This window comes from Eriocheir sinensis, chromosome 39 (assembly GCF_024679095.1).
Source record: "Eriocheir sinensis breed Jianghai 21 chromosome 39, ASM2467909v1, whole genome shotgun sequence".
Taxonomy (NCBI): Eukaryota; Metazoa; Arthropoda; class Malacostraca; order Decapoda; family Varunidae; genus Eriocheir; species Eriocheir sinensis.
This window is the reverse complement of record NC_066547.1, coordinates 13,029,337-13,052,389: the sequence shown is the minus strand read 5'-3', so window position 1 is coordinate 13,052,389 and position 23,053 is coordinate 13,029,337. Positions and strand designations below refer to the sequence as shown.

Genomic DNA, 23,053 nt, shown 5'->3' with positions numbered 1-23,053 from the left:
TTTCTCCCTCTTGCAAATGTTCACACTGCTCTCGTACCTCATTTTCCCAACCTTAATATTCTTTTCCTCAAACTTCAATAAACATTGTTTTGCCCTTGATCACTTTCCCATAAGTAGTTGTTATGGCCCCCCATTTAAAATGACCACATACATAATATCTCCTCTCAAAAGCTGCTGTGTTCCGAGAACACCTCAACACACCCTGTTCAGCTGCAATGTTGATTTTCAGTTTCAATGCCTCTGATACCTAGCATTGCTAAAGTGTGATGTGTTTTACTCATGAAGTTGCTGTGCTTGTTTATTATCAGAACCAGTTTTTGTTTGGAAGGAGGGGGAAGTGAGAGAGAGCCACTTGGAGTGAGAGTGGGTGTGGGTGTACGTATACAGCCCATGAGTGTGCTGGGGGCTGGGCTTCACCTACCTCTAGCTGCAACACTGCCTGGGCGTGGGGTGTGATTGGCTGGAGTTTCCCGGGCCCCAGTAGCCCTGCCTTGGGCCTTGGAAACCAGCCTCACATCCACCACAAGTTTACCCTCCCAATTATTTGAGGTAAATGGCTTATTTGAGTTTTTAGTTATTGATTTCTCTTTATATTATGTAGTTTGCTGTTTTTTGTACTGCATTATGCTTACATAGACGAGGTGTTGAGCTTATAGCGCTGGTAGGCCTTCATGATGGGGCCCACTGATTGGCCCCAGCCCATTAGTGGCGCAGGCAAGTACTTTATTGTGGCACCAGGTGATAACCCTATGTGGAAAAAAATATGTAGGAACACCATATATTTTTTTCCAATATATTGGTGCTAATGTCACTTCCTTTATTGTGAATAAGCAAATTCAAATCCAGCTATTCTTTTGCCTTGATAGGTGACCCATTTCTGTTTCAATACTAAATGAAAACTGAATGGTCTTTGTTGTCTGATGCTATATCACAGTGAACTCAGGCTGTGTTCTGTTAGTCTTGATGCAAAGGCAACATTGGTGCTTCATCAAACAAAAATGGGGAGGTAAAAATCTTCGTAGATGAAGTGGAAGTGGTTATTTGGAAGAAAGAGAGGAAAATATATCGGTACAAAAGGTTTATTCCACTGCATTATTGCATCAAGCACTGCTTTGCAGCTTATGAGTATTATTTTCACTTGTACAGTCATACAATTCCACTGCAACAAAAACAACTCAAACTGATCTAAGTTTAACATTTACTTAAGTCACCTGAGATTATCAATGATTTGAGGTGCATCACCTCTCATGGTTTTCCATCCATACAAACACTGATTCTAAATTAATGAAGTAACAAAGCAAGACAAGCAGATTAGCTATACCCCGTAGGCTGGCCACTGGCAACGCCCCATCCTGCAGTACCTGACAGGCATGCAAGACTCTTCCCAAACCAGTAACGAAGGTTACAACAAAAATGCCACATTTCCGTTCCCATGGATCAGTGTGTAGCTCTAGGCCTAGCCATCAACACTAAACACTACACTTCCAAACTGTCAAAAATTTTCATAAAAAAATATTCCTTTGAAATCTTGAAAAGAAATACTGGACTTAAAATATTCCACATTTATAGTAACAAGTGCCAGACTCATCTATAACATTAATAACATCACATGCTTTTCAACAGATATCTGAAAATATATTTTGTAATTTGTTTAGTCCTAATTATATTAGTCACTAATGAATATCTGGGTTATTGTTTCAAAAACAATAGAAAAATACCTCTGCCCTATGAAGTAAATAATACTTTGATAAATATTTTTTTCTCAAATGGGCTAAATAAAAATGTACACTTTTACTTTGTATTTAGAGTTTAAAACAAACAGAATTTGTGCCAAATATGAACACATGACATACACACTCCAGGATCACACAGATTCCACGCCACTGAAAGAACAACATGTACTACACTGATATACAAATATTTGTCAGTCCATAGTGTACAAAACATTCTTATTGCTAGCGTAGAGTACAAATAAATAACCGTCCTCTTGTACAGCATGTAATAATAATACTGGAAGAGAGTTGAAAGACATCCTGAACACCAATAGAAGCCCACCAAATATTGCAGCCACACACTACGAATATTTATCTTTGATGTACCTGCAAACAGCTGACAATGCAGATCAGTTCAGTGGAATATTCTAATTCTTACAAATGTGCATGAATGTCAGCTGTGCAGAGGCAAAAAAGAAATCTTGCTTCTCAGTGAGTAGTTGTAATAAATTGGGCAGCCCTTGTACACATCTCTAGGACCAGTTCAAGAGGAGGCAGCCATGACCTTGCTCTCTCCTCTCTGTATTCCTGATAATCTGTTTTGTCGGGGGAACGAAAGGTCTGTCGGCTCATCGCAGACGTCCTCATCGTCTGGGGGAAGCAGGGCGTGGAGCTCTCCATCCCGGCGAGAGTGACTGGGAGGTCTTACCCTTTTGTGATGACTATGGATGTAAGACTTTGGCTCCACATTATGTTTGTCAAAACTATAGTGACTTGGCTTGGGAGATGGTGATTGCGATGCAGAGATGGTGACCCCATGCTGGTGAGCAGGAGAGGGTGATGGGGAGGGTGATGATGGCTGTGAGGCACCACCCAGGACAAAGCTGTAAGGTGTTACTTGCCTTGGTGAGGAGGACTGGCTTAAAGAAACACTTGGCATCAGTGGGGAAGAGGAAGGTGAGGACGAGGATGAGGAACATGAAAGGGATGGGGAGGTAGCATGTGGTGCAGCTCTTGTGGGCAGGGAGATGGGGGTGACTGGGCTGAGGGAGGGGAGAGAAGACTGGCTCGGAGATGATGGCTGAGAGGTGGCAGCACCACCAGGGAAGGATGAATGTTGGGGACTGCTGCCAGGTAGAGAGCTGGCAGGGGAGGATGGAACAGGAAGGTCTGGGGAAGTGTTCTGCTGAGTGGGAAGCTCTGGTTCTGTTGGTAGCTTCTGGAAGGTACTGATGAAGCTTTGCAGCTGTTTAATTGCCTCACGGACATCCTCCTCCCTCTGCTGCAAAGCAACTCTTTCTGCACGCTGTGCCTGTGGATGCCAGACTTTATCACATCATAGCCTTGCCTTATAGTTCAGTGGTCCAACAAAATTAAAGATAAGATTTTATCAGATACCTGTGCTAAATGTGTAAGGAATTTCCTCACTACTGCCAAACTTTTTCATTTCCAAGTAAGCATTCCCAGCAACTGCAGCATTAGTAAAATATCTGGTCTAGTGCCATTGTTGTTATGGTTATCCTTCTTCATGCTCAGCTCTTCAACATAATATTTTGAAACTTCCTTCACATTAAACCTTAACATTAACAAATTTTTATTCTAAGTCAGATGGATACTAAAAGGATTTAACAATACTACAGATACAAGTCATGTGCCAGATTATAAAAGATACAGGAGAGAAAGTAAATACAGTAAACCCTCACTCTAATGGACCTCAGTATAACAAATTTCAGCTTTAATGAACTTTTTTACTTTCTGGTATGTGCGGAGATTTACCAAACAAGTTCGGTAAAGCGGAGTTATGTTTTTTGGTGGGCTGGCTGAGCATGTATGTTGGTCAGCATAACATAGTGCGCAATGTGTAATTGCTGTTTTAATTTGTCTGTTTTATTTTTTATTTTATTTTATTTATTTATTTATTTATTTATTTTTTTTTTTTCTATGGCAAGGGAGGCAGCTCAAGGGCAAAAACAAAACAAAAAGCAACAAAAAAACCGCTAGGCACTGCTCCGACAAAAGAAAACAACAAGAGTCCAGAAGAGATGTCAAATTCAGGTGGGAAGATGTCTTGATAGAGGTCAGGTCACAGGCAGGGGAAGTATAGATAAAGGAAGGGTGTTCCAGTTTACCAGTGGAAGGGATAAAAGAATAAAGATGCTGGTTAACTTTTGCATAAGGAATTTGGACAGTATAGGAGTGAGCAAGAGTAGAAAGTTGTGTGCAATGGGCCGCAGGAGGGGGGAGGCATGCAGTTAACAAGTTCAGAGGAGCAGTCAGCAAGTATTGACAGAAGATAGAAAAAGAAGCAACATTGCAGCAGAATTTAAGAAGCAGGAGACTGCTAGTAAGAGGAGGAGAGTTGATGAGAGAAGAGCCTTTGACTCCCTCCCACACGAAATGCATACCCCATACGAGGGCAGACAAGGCCCCTGTAATGGACAGCATCTGTGAGGGTGAAAAGAACTGGCAGAGACAATACGTGGATGTAGTATTTGGGATGAGTGCATGTCCGTAAGTATAGAAACTTTCATTTTATATAATGAACAAGCTTTGTTATATACGGGAAGCGAACAAAGTTTATCACGTGCTAAAAGGTTGGATCCCTCGTATATAATGGAATTTCGGATATAAAGTCACCCCCTTCCCCTAAATGGTTTATTAAAGTAAAAGTTTACTATTATAAAAAGTATATACCTTGTGAGTGTGCAGGTAACATAAAAATATAACCATTCATGAAAGGAGTTGAGGTTAATGTTGGTTAGAGCAGAATACTGACCTCCTGCCACTGATGCAGGCATTAACATTTGACATAACAAAAGTTACACAAACAACAGGACAGTATGAGCATTGAAAAGAAAGTGACAGTATTGGCATTCAAGAACTTTAAGATCAGGACAAAAGAACAAAAGGAAGAAAAATGAGACAGGGAATACAGATTCAACAGATAAAAAGGTAACATTCAAAAGACAAGAGAGAACTATGAACAAGACAGTACCTGTAGGGCAAGGGAGAGGTGGTGCTTCTTCTCCTCCAGCTGTAGCTTAGCTATGGTGAGCTCTGCCCTCTGTCGCAGCAGCCGCTCCCGGACTGCCAACGCCTCTGTGCATCAGCCAGAAACAGAAGCCTTGTCTGAATCAGGCAGGGATAATATATACATACACCCCCAACAGCCCAGAGAACTCCAATGAACAGTTTGGGTTGAGTTCTGCAGCACTCAAGGGAATGTTGAATTTAAGTAAAATAGGCTTAAAATACAGGCTGAGGTCATTTCACTCAATTTATTGTCTACTTTTAACCTGAGCCTTACTGGACACATGATCTTGATTATTTATATGTTTTGAAAATGTCTCTTAAGATGTTTGATTGCAGTATGAAGTAGGACCTCACCAGAACAATTTCCAAAACGTTTTCAACAAAAATAGCAAGTTAAAGTAGACTCCAAGCATTTACAATGGCAAGTGAGCTCTTTTGAGTAACAGATTTTTTGCTGGAAGGAAGTTTTTAGGGTTATCTTGGATAGCGTATTTTTGCCACCATCTTGGTACCGTAGTCGTCAGACTTGCATTTTAAGTCTCCTGAATAAAATGAAATTTTGGTGCTGCCACCTCAGGACTTTCATCCATTTTTACCATTTCAAAACCTTCTATTACTACTTTTTTAGCTGAAATGATATGAGTCAGTACTGAATCTGCATTAGTGATTCAAGACTCACCTTAAAGGATTTACGATTTAATGAAGTGTTTCGTGTGATGACTGACCGAAGCTTTGCACATGGAAGCTACTGTGGTGCACCGTCATACCATTAGCAACATCCCACTCTGACATTCCCCACCTTTCTCACTCACTTCCATCAACATATCAATAAACCCGTCAAAGCCAACCCTTACAACTTATGGTTGTGGTAGTGAAAATATTGCACATCACATACAGTACTCCCTCCAGTTTCTCAAGAACTTGGGGATGGGGTGAGCGGTACTCCACAGTAGTGACCATGTGCAATCCTCAGAACAACTATCAAACCAAACACATTATTGAGTTTTATAATATTCATGTAGATTTAATAATGATTTTTATCATTGCAGATCAAAAAAAGTAATGATAGGATTTCAAATGGGAAAAATAAGTCTCCTAGAGTGGTGGCACCATTAATTAGCCCTTTATACATGTACAGTCGTCCCTCAAATAGTACGGTTTCCGATAGTACGGTTTCGGTTTTATACGGATTGTCATGGAAGAATTTTTTTAGGATTTTTTAATTTCCCGCTCATCGTACCAAGTACCCATGGCGTGAGTGGCAACACTGTTCAAACAAAACACCCGCTGAAACCACCCCAAAGAGTTTGAGAAAGGTGTTCATCTTGCAGAAGATTTCAGAGAAGTTATGTTTTGGGATGAGTTACGTTGCAGTACGGAGAGCATACCACATGAATGAGAGCAGTGTTCGCTGTATCTAATCATAGTGTAAAAGAAATTTTTGCTGCAGTAACTGCCAGTGCTCCAAGAGTGCTGCAAGAGTGGAGATAAAGGCCGTCCTTTTACTAAGCCTCGTTGTTGCTATGGTGACGGCGTCTCACTCACAGCAAAATGGCGCACGCTGATCTTCCTGCCAGTGCATTTGAGAGAACGAGTCAGGACATCTAGGGCGCCCAGACCACCCCTGGCAATGTTTAACATGCATTACTAGCTGTCCTGGCTGACGAACTCCTTACAACAGAAGATGAAAAGGAAGCTCCAGTGGTCATGCTGGTACAGAGAGGTGAAATGCAATGGAAACACTTATGTGTTTATTTGGGCCGCCATGTTTGTTGATGATGTCATCACAGCACGAAGGCACTCCACTTCTCAAAGCCGGGAGCCAGCGGACGTGCCAAGTTGGCAACTCATGCTGCCGCGTCACGCGTTTGAGAGCACCTGAGACGTTCCGAGAGTCCCAATTCCCTCTCTCAAACATAGCCCAGGGAGTGTTTCTATGGGGAGCACTAATTTTATACGGATTTTCGAATAGTACGGGGGCCCTGGGTCCCTAACCCCCGTACTATTTGAGGGACAACTGTATTTTTATGTTACAATACTAGTTTTTAATAATGGCATTTTCCAGGCATGATTTACACATTGGCAAGATCCTATTTCATACTTTGAACTACAGTGAAACATACATGTAGTCTGTAATTTAGTCACGACAGCAGTATTTAGGTTAAAAGTGTAGCGTAAGCTGTGTTCTTACTCAAGGATATAAAAACTATTGAGGTTTTGACCACGTAAGTATATAAATTCTGTTGGCTGCACGTTTGTGTATTTATAAATGGACTTAGGTTTTGCTGCTTTCCTAAGCCTGAACAGAACCAACAAGAATAAAACTTTTGTCCTAATACTGCTCAGCATCTTGGGAGTTCCGTCCTATCATCATCAATATTCTATTTCCTACATTAGGATAAGAGCTAAAAGAACCTCCAGCAAAGTAAGGCTAAATTGTTAAGTGAAATGGACCACACAGGGCATTCACACAGCAATTAAGCATTGTTAGTCACTGGAAATGATGCCGTACAGCCCCCGTCAAGCAGTGGCCTTCTCTGAAAGACAGGTGCCCCCCTATTGTATAAATTCTGCTTAGGAAACTCCTTCCAATCCTCCAAACCCACTAACTCTTGCATCCACCATGCTTGGTCACACAATCCATTATTTCCTGGAGAAGAATCTGCCAAGGTTTACTTTTTGAACTTGCTTAGGTTATGTAATGTACACTGTGTAAAGAGGCAATAACCTTCAAAATTATAATATTTATTATGTAATGTCAGCAAGCATGCCAGATTAACACTGTGTCATCACCAAAGTTTTTACTATGTAAACATTTTTTCAGTACTTGTTCTATCATTGATGGCAACACTGGTGCTGCACTATGTTGCTATCCAGGTGACACAAACCATGCAAAAATAAAGATGCAAGTATTTATTAACATTCTGAAGAGTAACAAATTTGTTCAGGACTTGCTTTGAGCTTTGTGCGAGGGCTTAGGACAATATGAGGCTGATGATGATGGGCAGGCTCATTAGCTAGGAATACTGATAGTGTGGTAATCTGGCTTTGGGTGTATGTAAGAAGTTCTGTACAATACACGGGACACTGTGCACAGGTCTTCTACATGAGGATAGTTTCACAGACAACCCTGATCACTTTTGACTACAGCAGAACATTTGAATATGTATATGCAGCCCAGAATTTGTCTATAATTATCATGATAATAAAGTATCTATAAAACTGATTTTGTTGTAAAACTAAATTATACAATCAAATAAATTTTACTCATCTTTCTGCATAATATAATTAGTATTTACAAAAAAAATCACCTTTCAATTATTTCTATAACAATTATAAGATTATCTTTCTCTAAAAGATACATATACCAACATAATAAAAGGCCTCCTTGAGTCATGCTACAGAAAAATATTACATCAGTGAGGCAACGGGAGGAGGGCGCCCCTGCCAGACAGGTTGAGAGGTGCCCTCAGCCCTGCTGTGTTAGGATGCGCCACACCCTGACACACCGCCTACCACTGAGCTTAGTAAATGCTCTAGATTTATGGACTCAAAACTGGTCTTAAGGGGAAAGGAGGTCAAAGTCTGAGTCATCCATTATGAAGCACATAATTTTCTTAATGTTTCCTTATATAATTTACACTCAATTATACACTCATCACAAATTTCAATAGTAGACCTACAAGAATTGTCAGGTACACAATATTTCATTAAGATCTTGAATAAATAGAAAAAAGCAGCTGATTATAACAATTTGGTTGTCTTGTAGGCTCTGTGAAACCATGATATCTCAATGTTATTGCACTTTGGCTATGAAGTATTTGGAAGCCAACTTAGGAAGTAGTTTGAGTTGACTTTGTCACTTCCTTCGTTACATACGACAGACACATAGGAGACGATACCACCCTCAGTTCATGCTTGCATTGTCATAATTTAAAGGATGTTACATTTATAGCAAAACTTTCCATGCAGTCTAGATAATCTAAAACATATCTACATGAAAGACAGACTGCACATGCCTTAACAGCTCTCACAGTTGTGTACTTGGTCCTTACTCTAATATGCATCATCACTATGGCACAGGACACACCAGCAGCCACACAAAGGTGACAGTGTTGGAGTGCCCAATAAGTAGAAAAATAGAAAAGTACAAACATTTACACTTTTACAACTTGGACCTCTTGGTCATAATGCACTTGGTATAGTTATATACATTGATTATTCTAGATGACTACCTTTTCCCTAAGTTTCCATCACACTTGGTATCTTAGGCATATAATTTGGCTGATTCTTTTATGATTACGTATACTCGGTGAGGCAATGTAATGGTATAGACGGGGGGCTTATGCCATGAGGTGCTTGGTCACAGTGCTCAGTTCAGTTGCCTTGCCTTGAGCTGTGGCAGGTTACTCACTGCCTCTTGGGATGCAAGGCCATTACATCGTCCAGGCTACCAGTTACCTCTGCTAGGAGTCCCCCTAAACTGCAAGCATTTATGACTGCTCAGTTCACACATGTAAAGTACAGCCAGTATCTGCCCCTCCCCTTCCCCTTCACCCTGGCACATCAATGGTTTCTTGCATGCTGTGAAAACTGTAAGTTCATAGTAAGTACAAGAAGAAACACAAGGGAGTATGGCTAGGAAATCAAAGTCTAAAGAACTAAAATAAATACACAAGTGTTGAAGAACCAAGAGAAACTCACTGAACAGAACACAAATAAGAAGGAAATTAATATAACATCCCTGTTAGTTGAGTAATGTTGAACTGATGCAGTAAGCACCTTGTATGAACACCTGGTGGCTCAGTGAAGAGACTCAAGCCTGTATAGTTTTCTTAAACATATCGGCACCTCAGTACACCTGTTTGAAAGGCCCCTTGGAGAAGTTGTTGGGATTTTCATGAACTTTTGCGATCCTGGTGATAGTTTTACATGACTTCTGCACCATGAATGGGAAAATCACCCATGAGAACCCAGTTAATCTTCACTAATGCCTTGGAAAATAGTCGTAATGAGAGCCGAATACATTTAAGAATATGGACCTCATAATGAAGAGGAGGGGCACAACAGCAGGCAGAAGACAGAAACGACTCTCCATTACCTGGACTTACCTCTTCGCCTGGAAAGGTGGTGAGGGTCTGTGTGGGAGGATGAGGCTCTCAGGCCCAGCTGTTCACAGGTGAGACACAGCCAGCAGGGAGGAGGCTCACTGTCCTCCAAGTCCACACACTGTGCATGGTAAATCACTCCACACCCATCACATTGGACATCCGCACCTGTCATATGGAGGAAATAATTAAATAACATCCAACTACTGCAACCAACATCTGAAATCTGTGCAGCAAGACCTCTCACACTCCCTCGACATGTTTAAGGCAGCTTTGTTGTGACTACCGTTATCACTGGTAGCCTGCCTGGCTACAAAGACAGAATGAAACTCCATCTAGAAAATCAACAATACCTCAACCACCCACATATACAATACAGCCAAGAAATGACATGCAACATTCCCTTACTCCAAAGAAATGCCTACACTAAATGGCAACCTTAACAAAAGACAAAGGAAACTTACCCTTTGCACATGAGACAGCACTAGCACTAGATCAATATCAATGAGCCACTGTATTATCTTTTTATAAGAGCTGTGCAAACTTTTTTGTTTTTTGTCTTGTTTTTGTCCTCGAGTTGTTTCCTTAACTGTTAAAAAATCACAACATACCTTTAACTTTGCACATTGGACAGATTTCCTCAGAGGGTTGTGAGGCAGGTGTTTCTTCTTCCTCAAGGGACTGTGGGGATGCAGGTTGGGAGAGTGGACAGGTGGTCATCGGGGAGCAAGAAGACTGTGTGGGAGAGGCGGGCCGTGACTGGGGCTGTGAGGGTGGCTGGGACGGTGGCCTCACTTTACGCCTCAGCATGGGAGGCGACCCGGCCCCAGAGGTTAGCCACGCCCTCCGCTTGCGACGCTGTGGAGTGCCCAAATGAAAGTCTCAGTCATTTATTTACTCCTAGAACTGTTGTTCTAAATGACACTTGGTTCACCATAGCTTTGTTGTAATGCTAGAAAAGCTCCATTTTACTGTGTAGTGTGTGACTAATTCTCTTATAGTAAGAGCTTATTACCGTTTACCGTTTACCGTTGATGAGGTTTCAGGCCCCGCTCCACTGCTAATCCACTTACTAATCATAGCTACAAATATCATCTATGCATAGGTGAGGCAAGGTTCATAAATACTCTTAAAAATAAAAAGTTTGAGAAGGAATATCTACATCTGGCATTACTGGCCATTGCTATTCACAAATAATTCATGTACAGCTCTGGTGAACCAAACAAGCTTTAGTCAACACCATAAACTGTCTCAGTATTGATTAAATGGAGTTCACATACACACAGTTCCATACATTCTTCACAAGCTCCCACCCCTCCAGCATATCATTTATCACTTCTCTTTCATCTATTACCATAGTTCACCTTCCCATAACTTTTTTTACATATCCTGCTGTTGCTTTTCTTAAGGGTCTTTTACATCTCCTTTTTCAATAAGGAAGATCTTTTCACAGGAGGAGTCACATCACCATTAAAATTCTTCAGCAATTTAAAAACTACTGCCAGTTCTGTAGCTCACCTATCATGAGAATTATGATTAGCAAACCACGTTATGTTTTACATTATAGAGTAGGCATGAGTGTGTGCCAAGAATACTTTGAATAGCACAAGTTCTTCTAAGATCTTTAGTAAGTTCCATGGTTAAAAGAGCCAACAACCATTTAGAAAGACCACGTACATCAACACTGTGGAATGAGTGAATCAAGGATCCCTTACCCCTGACACACCAGGTGTGCTGTGTACTCACAGTTTCGGGTTTTTCCCATATTGTGGCTGAGAAGATGTGTGAGTAGGCGGTGTGTTTTCTCCTCTCGTACCGCTTTGCCAGGACTTCCTCGCACTCCTTCACGGTGAGCAGGCCTGAGAGGTGCAGAGTGATTTATCAATTATGGAGGTTTGAACAAAAATCATAAGTACAATGTAAACAAAGTATGATAAGCCAGGAAATGTATTCTGCCATACACTGCGATAAGTCTAAGTAAAATAAACACCATACTTAATTTACTTTTAATATGTGAATATATCCCTTATTTTTTCTAGCGCACCATGTGATGGATGGTATACAGAAAGACAAGGATGAATACAACAATGCCATGCAGGACTGAGACTAGTACACACAAGGATGGCCTCACCTAGCGCATGCATAAACTCATCCTCCGTGACAAGGTCGTGTATGTCCTCCTGGGAGTAATCTGCCGTGGGGGGCTGGAAGTTGTGGAGTCTCTTCTCAGGGGAGCACCACCAGACTGGGGGACTTGCTGGGGCCTCTGGAATACTGTACACACCACATTGGAGGCTTTACCACAATAGCCACATCACCTGAGAAGCTCGCCACACAGCACACAGCATATCAAAAGACTTTCACACAGCACATCAGAGGCTTTACCACACACCATGTATCCCTTAACAAGTTAAATCACAAAGCAGGAAGCAGTAAGAAAGCTTAAAGTGAATCAATCACATGTAGAGGAGAGGAACGTTTCATTGATCAAACTACATTCCCTTGAAAAGAAAACTGTTCAACACACCCAGTCTGTTGATGGTGATCTTTTAGAGGGTCAGATGCTGCAGGGTGTCTGTGGGTGTTGTCTGACAAAGCCTCCTGGTCTCTGAGGGACTTTGGAGGTTGGCCTGAGGTTCTCTCGAGGGTGTGTGGTACTGGGGCTGCCTTGCTGTCCTTTTCTTGCAATGTGTCGTTGACCATCTCGTCATCATACAGCAAGTCAATTTCGTCCTTTCCATCATCACTGTGGATACCATTCTCTTTCTCCTGCTTAACTTGACACTGATGTCTCTCCTCTCGCAACCGAGCCACCACAAGTTTCTGTAGTATAGTGAAGTAAAGTTAGCCATACCTCACTCATAAAAGTATATTTCCCATTATCATCACCAATGTACCTCAAAGCAATCTTCTGACATTCTAAATAGTCAAATAGAGCTCCTGTACTCACCTGATTCTCATTGATGGAGACTAGTTGACACAGCACATCTAGAATCTCCTTCTGAACTGCTAAATTCTGAAACAAATAAACCAATAGCATGACAAAGAAGCCGCAAAGACAACAGGCCATTCACCTCCCTCTGAGATTAGTTTTGATGCTCCTCTCAGCCAGCCAGATCACTGGCCTGCAGGGAATGGAGGCCAGGGGAAATGACAGAACTTTGGGCAGCTGGAGCCACATGACTGGAGAACAGGGATAAGGAGGAAGGTTGGTCAGGTGGTAATAATCTTGGGCTTAAAGCAATCACAGAGAGAAATGCTCTTTTGACTTGTTTACATCTCATGACTAACCCAAGGGGGACTACTTATATTTGGGAACTCTAGAATAAATTGCACAATGAATATATTTTCAGCTGCAGTACAAAAAACCCTGCGGTAACTTACATGTGGGTCCTCCTGCCGCTTGCCAATCAGTGCCTATGGGGGAAAAGGGAATCATTGGTGGTGTGTTGGCATCTTTATGTAAGCTTTCACAATATTCAAATATTTACCAATGGATATAGACAGCTATCTAATTTGACATCTGCCAGTGTTTGCTACCAAATGGTATTCTAAGGTATCTGTCCTGGGTTGTGATACTCTATGATCTGAAATTCACATGGTTGGAAAATGTCAGTGATACATCATTGGTCTAGTGCTATTTTTATCAATATTAGGCTTCCTTCTTCATTTTTCTTGATGTTTTAGCAGTATATATTGTTCAGGGGCTGATGTTTTCTTTTGTGATTTCTTATTTCATTCAAGTAGTGAGACTGATGAACCTTGACCTCCAAGTCCTATTGCCGCGAGTCATTTTGTTAAGATAATGGTAAGGTCTTTGCCCTCCCTGAACATTACGATACAATTGTTAGATTTACCATAATTAGTCTTGATAAACATGTGAAATTAGTTTCACCATGCATTAGGCAAATGCGGTGATCAACTCATCATCTGCAATTGTGAGTTGGGTTATTTTATTGATATTTACCTAACACCAGTGTGCAATTCTTGCCCCATCTGAATCCCTGACCAGCCATGAAGAGCAAAATTAGTCAAACAGACACTCAGTCATAGATTGTTCCCATGGACTAAAACTCAGTTGCAGGCAGCAATGCACGCCATTTACCCAAGAAAAGTATAGGTGAATCACAGTCACATAGAGCCATTAGTTTTCTATGTATTAGCATATTATACAATCTTGAGATAACTAACTTGTGGCAACCTGTGATTGCTACAGATACATTCTTTATCATGAAGAGCAGATGCTTATGATAAGATGTGGTATAGGATGATCTGATATTCTCACCTCATAAGACCCTTGTACCCTTGGTCCCTTATCCTAATTCATTCCAAGCGCGCTCTCTCTCTCTGGTGTTTAGGTATTACAGCGATAATTCACACATGTATTCAGGGATAAAATATATACTTTGGGGCCACCAGGTGTTTCATAACCAGGTGAGGTGACTGCAAGAACAGAGTTAGGAAGACCAGGCTGTCAGGAACCATACAAAGGCATGGAGTGATGTGACAGTTATCATGCAAACTGTGTATTCCTGATTATTCATTATTATTACAATGCTAGATTTTTTTTTTCTACATGAATATTGATGAAATGGACAAAAGGTAGCTGCTTTATTCCTACGTTATACAACCAGAAACTGAGCACTACATATGAACTATGGGGAAAGAAAATTTATTGTGTAGAAGGAAACCAAAGGTAAGCAAACTGTTTACTTGAGTCACCCCTAAACAATGACAGGTAATTAAGTATTAGTGACAGGTGTGGACAGGTGTGACCCTAACAAGGTGACAAATACACCCTAATGGACTCATTTCAACTTTAATGATTAGTTCTCAACCCAAAGGAGAGAAAATATCAAGGAGGAGGAGGAGGAAGAGGGAACACACACACACACACGCACACACACACACTTCCCTACACACACACACACCACAAGACAATGGAACAAACACACAAACACACACACCACCACCCCCAACCAACATTTAAGGCCATTGCAGCCCAACACGAGCCATATTCGAGAGCAATAAAATGTCCCCAAGTAGCGGCAACAATAAAGACAATCAATACCTCACAACTTTGCACCACACACACTTTATTTAACACGCTCCCACGCCCCTGTGCCCTCACCTGGTGCCTCCTGACGGCCAGCCACATCTGGTACTGCAGGTTCTGGAGGTCCATGGCGCCTCGGACAAGGGGAAAAACTTAAAATAAACTCCAAAAACAACAAGGCAAACTTCCCCGCACTTCGAGATGTTGTTGGAACCTCGCGAGACAACGTCCTCCCGGGCCCTCCCACTCCACCTCCCTGGTCTTCCTCCCTCCTCCTCCTCTCCTTCCGGGCCCTCCTCCACCCCCCTGGTCTTCCTCCTCCCTCCTCCTCCCCTCCCTGGTCTCCCTCCTTCCTCCTCCTCTCCTTCCGGGCCCTCCTCCTCCTCCCTGGCCTTCCTCCTCCCTCCTCCTCTCCTCCCTGGTCTTTCTCCTCCTCCTCTCCTCCCTGGCCTAGCTTCCTCCTCCTCCTCCTCCCTGGCCTAGCTTCCTCCTCCTCCTCCTCCTCCTCTCCTCCCTCTTCCTCTCTTCTCTGCTCCTGCCTGCATCTCGTTTCCTATTCATTAGTTTATTATACAATCTAGGGGTCACTAACTTAATTGTGCTGACCCTGTGATTGCTATTGGTACGTTAATTCTTTCTTGTGAAGGGTAGATATATTAATTTCATGATAATGGGGTACGATTGGCAGGATGCTCTGATTCTCTCGCCTGATATGACTTTTGTACCCCTGCCAGCTAGCTCCCTCATGTCCTTCCTCCCATTAGCTTGTCCCTCCCCTTTCACACCTTTTCCTTACTACAAGGCTGTGATTTTTTCAGAATTCTACTTGAAGGACTATTTACTCTATCTCTGTATTCATTCCCATCTAGTGCTTGGGCAATGTATTTCTCCGTCCCCATTTTATTTTCTTCTTGTCTAGGGGGAGGCCGGCAGGTTACCGCCCCCCTCCCTTGTTGTGCATTTAACATTCCTACCAATGTATCTTTTTAGTTTCATATATTACTAGTTGTATAATCACATTCTGCCCTGCCTGGGGGTTGGGATGGCATGTTCCTCCCTTCTCCCTTGTTACTTGCAACAATAATTCTATCAATCAATCACTTTAGCCTTTTCATCTGAGCTTATATCGCTTTTCCTTCACGCCTTTCCCTACTACTGCATAGACTTTTTTTCCCCTTTTCTTGAGCTTTTTCATTACTCCTCAGCTTGTCCCTTCCCCATCACCCTATATATTTCCTTATTCCTGAGCCTTTTCACATCTTTTTCTTACTCCTGGAGCCTTTTTTCATTATTCCTGGTTTAATCAAGTGCCTTTTCCATTTTTCTACATTATAAATCATGTAGGAACGTACAGCTTCATCGCTTTACGTATTGATAATTTAAAGCTTTTGGGAGGGTTTTGTCACTTTTCTCCGTGTGTTTTTGGGGGTGATATAATTGGCATTTTATAATAACGTGAGTATAGTAATATCGTGTTTATATAATTCATGGTGTGTTGATTGTGCTATAATTGCCCGGAGAGATGAGAGCATGCATTAGCCTACTGATTACTGCATGCTTACTGATAATTCAGGGCAAGAAATCTGATAATTCTTGATAAAAGGATGATTTTCTGAAATGTTATAGAAGTCACGAAGATGATGATGATGAAGGTATAGGAGATGAAGGAGAAGAAGAAGAAGAAGAAGAAGAAGAAGAAGAAGAAAACAAAAACAAAAAAAGGTCAACTTAGAAAAAGAAGAAGCTAACAATAAAAAAAATGAGAACAATAATAATGATAAGAAGTGATAAGCAAAGTGCGTGTGTGTGTGTAATCAAACCTAAAGCACACACATAAAAAACACTGAAGAAGAAAGAACAAAAGAGAGAAAAGGATCAAGAAGAAAAGGAAGAGAAGAAAACAAGAAGAATCACCGGTACTTGAGCCTGACCTAAGCACCACGTTGGCCACCATTGACGCAACACCTCGGCGGGTAGTTATTTTACCTTGTTTTTCACATTTTCCCGTAACATTTAAGCTTGATGAGGGCAATTAGACATCTTTTTAGTGAATTTGGAGGCGCTGGGAGGCTGTAATATGGCGGGCAAGGGAATGGTTGGGCTAGGTTATTGGCGCCAAAATCCATGGTTAGCTTATTTACCATCTTTTTCACCTTTTCCCGTAATATTTAAGCGTGGTTGGTGCATGTGGATATATTGTTAGGGAATTTGGAGGTGGTGCAGAGGCTGTTTTATGGCGGGCAAGGGATGGGTTGGTTTTTCTGGGTCCATAGTCATTAACGTACCTCGGGCTGAACTACGTCTATTTTTCAAGCCCACAGAGAAGATTTACGGGGTATTCATGGGTATTTTTCCTGTGAATGATTCTAAAGGCTGGTAAAACTATCATTAGGATCACAAAAGTCCATGAAAAGTGGAAGAAAACGGGCTGTGGGTGAGTGACCGTTTCCGTTGGCGCCAAGACTCACCGCCTCGCCCTTTGACCACACACTCAAGGCGGGTGTGCACTGGCCAGGGAAAACAGTGACCCAGTAAACCAAAAACCTCGGCCTTAGCACAGTAAACAGCTGGTTCCAAGTGAGGGACCTCCGCTCCACAAGGTTGTTTTCTCGTTTCGATCTCAGGGTGTATTCAGATCGGTCGTGGACGTGGTGGAATAGCACAGCAGTGTGTGAGTAAACATACCAAGAGCCTAGGAGGTAGACTTATGAAGCGATGCAATGTGATATAGGAGTAAAGAATGACTGAATCAATCCTTAATATATAAAGCACAGGATTCAGAGTGATGGGTTGAGGGGGTCAGTCTGCAGTCTTGAGGTCCCTAAGTGTCCGAGGATGTAGGCCATCAGGCTCCACAACACTCGGGTTCACAGGAGTTGAGGTAGTCTGTAATGTCAGAGATACTAAAATTAACCCACTGAACCCCGGCTAAAAGTGCACATTGCTAAACCCCAATCCCAGTCATTTTTACCTTTTTTTTTAATTTCAAATGGTCAGGAATGCCCTAAAAACATGAAAAACGGTATAAATATCCTTATTGTCAATGTAAGATTCGTCAGAAACCCCCCCTGCAACATAATTACGAAGGACCCCTGCTAGGCCTGGTGTTTCAAACTTTGTGTGCCCAGGCTGTCAGTGGTGGACTGCCAGTCATTGTTATCTCATTGCATACCTGTCAAGTCTTACGTTTTTTGCGTAAGTCTTACGGCATAAGTTGAAAATCTTACGTTTTTTCTCCGCTTGCAATGTTTTGTTTTTTTTAATGTTTGTTTCAAACAATTTGAAATATATCGTACGCACCATATTTAAATTCATGTAGGCGTGCTGAGTAACGGTTACTGTTACGGTTAGTGTGTGTGTGTTTGTGGGGGGGGGTGTTTCCTTGTGCACCCTGCTCGAGTCCGTCGGAACCATACCTGTCAAGTCTTACGTTTTTTATACACAAACTTATGGTCTCTAACGCAAAATATTATGGCAAGACACCACAGTAGCTTGACAGGTATGTCATTGTGGGGTAAAATTTTGGTCTTTCACCAGTCTCTATTCCGGACGAAACTATTTTTTTCTAGGATTCGGCCTTTTTTGAATTAATCTTTGTTGTTTTCCAGCATATCATTAAATCACTTATAAAATGAGTCGAGACTTCAATGCCTGTTGTGCACCCGTCATCGCTACCGTAATACATCTCACAGAGAAATTTAACTTGTTTGCTGTTTCTTTATTTCACTCACTGCTCACAAAGATCACAAGTGGACAAACTAGAACAAAACCAGGCAAATTAACATTTTTTCCACATGCATGGTGGACAACACAGTGACTTATTTCTGTGAAGAGATATTTCTCAGCTCTCGCAACACTGGCCTGCGTAGTGGGTCGCTGCTGTCATGTCCCATCCTGCACTGCGAATTTCCGTCGCCCCACACTGTGTGTTGAATAAATTTAAACTACCCCAACCTAACTTGGCGTAACCTTGGCCCTCCTTGGAAGGACGCTTGGGTGCCATAGTAGAGGTCAAAATGCAGTGTACATATTCCAGAGAAACGTTCCACTCACAGTGCCGGCTAGCTTCAGACTGAGGAGATAGACAGCGTCTCTGTGCGGTGATGTCATCGATGAAACTCATGTTAAATCGAACATATCGCGTTAGTTAAACGTATCTCCTTAAATATCAACTCGTGTTAAATAAAAAACGCGTTATTTAAACTTGTGTTAATCGAGAGGTGACTGTATAAGCCAAGCAAAATTATGCCATTATAAAACACTTGCCAGCACCATTACAGACTGGGGTCAACCATCAGGCCCCATCAAAAAAGTCTAGCAGCACTATAGGCCAAAAGAAAAAAAAATCCCTGGTTTTAGAGTCCCTTGTTTACTATGGTTTCACTCATGCTCAGTTTCATGCCATTTTTACTTTAAAATAAATGTATATGCTCTGCCAGCTGTTTTCCTGTTATAGTTGTCAACTTTATCTGTTCCATGTCAAGCTTTGATGCCTTGTTCCCTCAAGTAACTCCCTTTGAGAGGGTGATCATGGCAGAAGTCTCCAGTCTTTCCAGTTCATGAACTGCCTTTTATCAACATTCACAGCCTGCCACTCATTTCCTGTTCATGCATTCCTCAATCCTCTCTTTCTGCCTTACTTGTTGTCTATCTTTTTCCCTCTGCCCTCCTGCTTGACTCATACGAGCACACCCATACACCCGCTTTACAAAATCATTCTTCATTCTCATCATTCTCATGACATGTCTAGAGCTCCTCAGTGAGTTCACTTGACCCACTCTACCAATTTGCGCTCCACCCCTTGCTCTAACATCCATGCTGCATCTCCTGTACACTTCTATATCATCCTCATTGAGTGTGACCAGTGCTTCAGGCTGAAATGTGATTGAAATATTTAATTGTTCCAGACTACAACACCTGTACTTGGAATTATCAGCAAGCATGGCCAAACGTGGTGCTGTGAAGGAGCTGACTCATGACAATTGGGAGGAGGAGGATGACCCGGAAGACATGGGTGTCTTCCGCCAGGCCCCCACGTCGGAACTTGCTAATCGACAAATAAAAAAGGCAAGGAGAAGAGGTGGGAACTTGGAGGAGTCTTCATCACCAGGCATATTCAAGGGACTTACACCCTTCACGGGCTTTGGTGGTAACAAGGAGTCCTCTAGTGTGCCGACTTTCAGCTTCATCAACAAGGATACCGGAGCAAAACCTACTTTTGATATCCTTGGCACCTCCAAGGCAAACACACCCACATCTTTCACAAAGTCTGATGCTACCTCCCCCGAAAAGAAAGCCTCTCTTCCAACATTCAAGTTCACCACCAAAGACTCCTCAACAAATTCGCCAAAGTCAGTTGAATCAAAAACAAATGGTATGAACCCGTCTAAAACAAATACAGACCCCTCAGGGAAGAAGGGTAACAAAGAGTTCTTGGGCCACCTGAAGGCACTCAATGAAGGCGTTGTCAAGTGGGTGAAGCAACACCTCGATGCAAACCCTCACGTAAATCTGTCGCCTGTATTTGACGACTACAAGAAACATTTTGAGGAACTGACAAAGAAGTACCCCTCCTCGGGGGAGAGTGAAAATGAAGAGACAGGAACAGAAAGTGAGGCATCAGGTAAAGATCAGGCAAGTGAGAAAGAGAACCAGCCTATAGCTACAAAGCCAACATTTTCCTTTGCTAGTTCTGTAACTTCATCATCCGAGAAATCTCTGTTTGGTGCTAGTTCAGCATCAAGTGACAAAAAGACTGCAGCAGTCTCTCCAACCAAACCAGCATTTTCTTTTGGAGGATTTGGCAAAAGTGCTCCAGAGAAATCACTTTTCAGTGGTGGTGGCAATAGTATTTTTGGTGGCTTGTCTTCCTCCACCACCACGGCTACCTCCTCAACGACTACCACTGCCACCACCACAGGAAACACAGGGGCAGACAAAGATGATGCAGCATATGAGCCACCTAAAGTTGAGGTCAGTGAAGTGAAGGAAGAGGATGCTATTTATGAAAAGAAGTGTAAGTTATTCTACATGAAGGATGGAGCTTATGTGGAAAAGGGAGTTGGTACTTTATTCCTCAAGCCAGCCGGAGAGAAGACCCAGCTGCTCATTAGGGCCCTCACCAACCTGGGTAACATCTTGCTCAACATCATCCTTAACCCCACCATCCCCACTGCAAGGGCAGGGAAGAATGGTGTCATAATAGCATGCATCCCAAATCCTCCAGTCTCAGGCAGTGGATCTGCATCCAACGAACCTGTCAAGATGTTAATACGTGTCAAGACTGGGGAAGACGCTGATGCCCTGATGGAAAAAATAAATGAACTTAAGAAATAAAATCTGGACCACAGTAGCACAAACATTTTGTTGTTGAAACTTCACTTGGATTTCATGAGTGAGATTGTTGTACATAAAGAATATGAAATACACTAATACTCTGGAATGATGAGGGAATCAATCATATACGACATGGAAACATACTATGTTCTGATTCTGAAACTTCATATTTTGTATTTCAATCGTGAAATGTTGATCTGAAGAAAGCGGGATGGCTTTGTCCTGATTGAAAATTAAAATCAGTAAACTCAAGGGATTACATATGTCTGTCATCACCCTTAACTGTTTAGCCTATTTTATACTAAAGCTAATGTGAGTCAGGATGTAAATGCTTTGAAACTTGGTAGCAATATAATCATGCAGAACATGTGCAAGGTACCCATGACACCAGTGATTCACTGTGTTAGTAATATTTTGATAACATGTATTTTCAAGACTGGCAGATGCTCAAAGTTACATATGAGTTCACATTGTGCCAAATGCTGGAAGTAAAGGAGGGAGCCATTTTTCAAAGAGCTCCCTTCTTTACTGGTGTAAATTAATATTTGTATTCTTGTGGTAACCCTTGTTTTTTGTTTGCAGTATTAGACCATCTTATGCTGTGATTCAAAACATGCCATTTACTTCTTTGGCAGTCTGACTTTTCAATGCTTCTCCTTGTGAGCAGTACTGAATGTTTTTATGCCTGTTCTTAATCAGTAATGATATTGGTAATTATTATTGCAAAAAAGACAAACTTCTAAGGTTGTAGACCATATTACCACTGACTTGTCTGTTGACATTACTATGTTCAAACCCCACAGCTAAATTTGTTAGGCACATGTAAGTCAGTGGCATGAGACATTTAAGATGTGTCTTCTTATAAAAAAAAATCTTGAAAACTGCTCTTTCCATAGGAAGTAATGAGTTCGTTTCCTTTTGCTGATGCCCATTTTGAAAACTGCTGTTTGTTGATTGTCTTTACATTTTCAGTGTTTAATGATATTTATTTACTTGCCTATCATTGATGTCCGTGTCCCACAATTTCCCATTGGGTTGTATTATTTTGCAGACTGATACTGTCTATTTCATTGTGATATTTAAAATGTTGGTTTCAGACAGCATTTTCCTGTGCAAGGTTTTATATATTATCATTAGGTTTTATTTGGGATGAATAATAAAGATATAATGGATCCAGTTTGTATATCGGAGTACTCAAGTATTTGTAATATTAATATGCACCATATTATTGCCTCTGTGAAGCTTTCAGTGCATACTGCCAGAGCATTGTAAATTCTTACCTGTCCCCTTTGTTCTGGTGCTGTGTTGAATGGTAAAGATTATAATGTACAGACTATTCATAAAATTTCTTTGCCCAGTGTGTTCAGACTTGCTGCATAGTAGACCCATTCTGTAATGGATGAGGTTAGACCACAGGAAGAAAAATAATAGTTTATTAAAAGGAATGAATGCAAGTGAGAATTGTTAATGGCAAGATGTGTGTTGCTTCATGCAGATGATGTCATTGTTATGAAAGAGTCAGCAGAGGAGCTCCAATGACTATTAGATGTGAGTGGGTATGAGAGATATCAGTGAGATTTAGCATCCAGAAAAGTGAAGTTATGATGGCAAGGTCATAGAATGAAATATATTAAACAGTGAATCTAAGAGAGAATGACCTGGAGCAGATGTATAAAGAGTAATAGGCCTACATGAAAATGGATAAGCTTGAGTGGCTGTGAAACTTAACAATGAAAAGATCAGCGAATCATTGGGTTGGTTGACTAGGGAATGCTTGCAAGTATAATAAACTGGAAGAATGTGACAGC

The 23,053-nt window shown here is 41.6% G+C and overlaps 2 protein-coding genes across 8 annotated transcripts; one reads left to right on the top strand and one right to left on the bottom strand.

The window, feature by feature from the left end:
• Nucleotides 1-1,063: 1,063 nt before the first annotated feature.
• Nucleotides 1,064-15,200, bottom strand: LOC127009015 (uncharacterized). 3 transcript variants are annotated; one of them, XM_050881597.1, is made up of 10 exons: nt 14,985-15,200; nt 13,238-13,270; nt 12,804-12,869; nt 12,381-12,676; nt 11,985-12,127; nt 11,600-11,712; nt 10,465-10,711; nt 9,857-10,021; nt 4,708-4,811; nt 1,064-3,024 (listed from the first exon to the last, which is right to left on the bottom strand). In XM_050881597.1, the coding sequence occupies exons 1-10, from the start codon at nt 15,036-15,038 to the stop codon at nt 2,257-2,259; spliced, it is 1,989 nt and encodes a 662-aa protein (XP_050737554.1). In that variant the 5' UTR covers nt 15,039-15,200; the 3' UTR covers nt 1,064-2,256. The 3 variants fall into 3 exon arrangements, with proteins under 3 accessions (XP_050737554.1, XP_050737555.1, XP_050737556.1); XM_050881598.1 differs by lacking the exons at nt 1,064-3,024; nt 4,708-4,811 and adding an exon at nt 7,644-9,228 and having other exon boundaries at nt 9,847-10,021; nt 14,985-15,189; XM_050881599.1 differs by lacking the exons at nt 1,064-3,024; nt 4,708-4,811 and adding an exon at nt 7,644-9,228 and having other exon boundaries at nt 14,985-15,185.
• A 1,510-nt stretch (nt 15,201-16,710) lies between these two features.
• On the top strand, nt 16,711-22,581 carry LOC127009018 (nuclear pore complex protein Nup50-like). Of its 5 annotated transcripts, none has more exons than XM_050881604.1 (2): nt 16,711-16,882; nt 19,817-22,581. In XM_050881604.1, exon 2 carries the CDS (start codon nt 19,851-19,853, stop codon nt 21,243-21,245), a length of 1,395 nt encoding a protein of 464 aa, XP_050737561.1. In that variant the 5' UTR covers nt 16,711-16,882; nt 19,817-19,850; the 3' UTR covers nt 21,246-22,581. The 5 variants fall into 5 exon arrangements, with proteins under 5 accessions (XP_050737561.1, XP_050737559.1, XP_050737563.1 ...); XM_050881602.1 differs by lacking the exon at nt 16,711-16,882 and adding an exon at nt 17,322-17,343; XM_050881606.1 differs by lacking the exon at nt 16,711-16,882 and adding an exon at nt 17,350-17,509.
• The last annotated feature ends 472 nt before the right edge of the window (nt 22,582-23,053 follow it).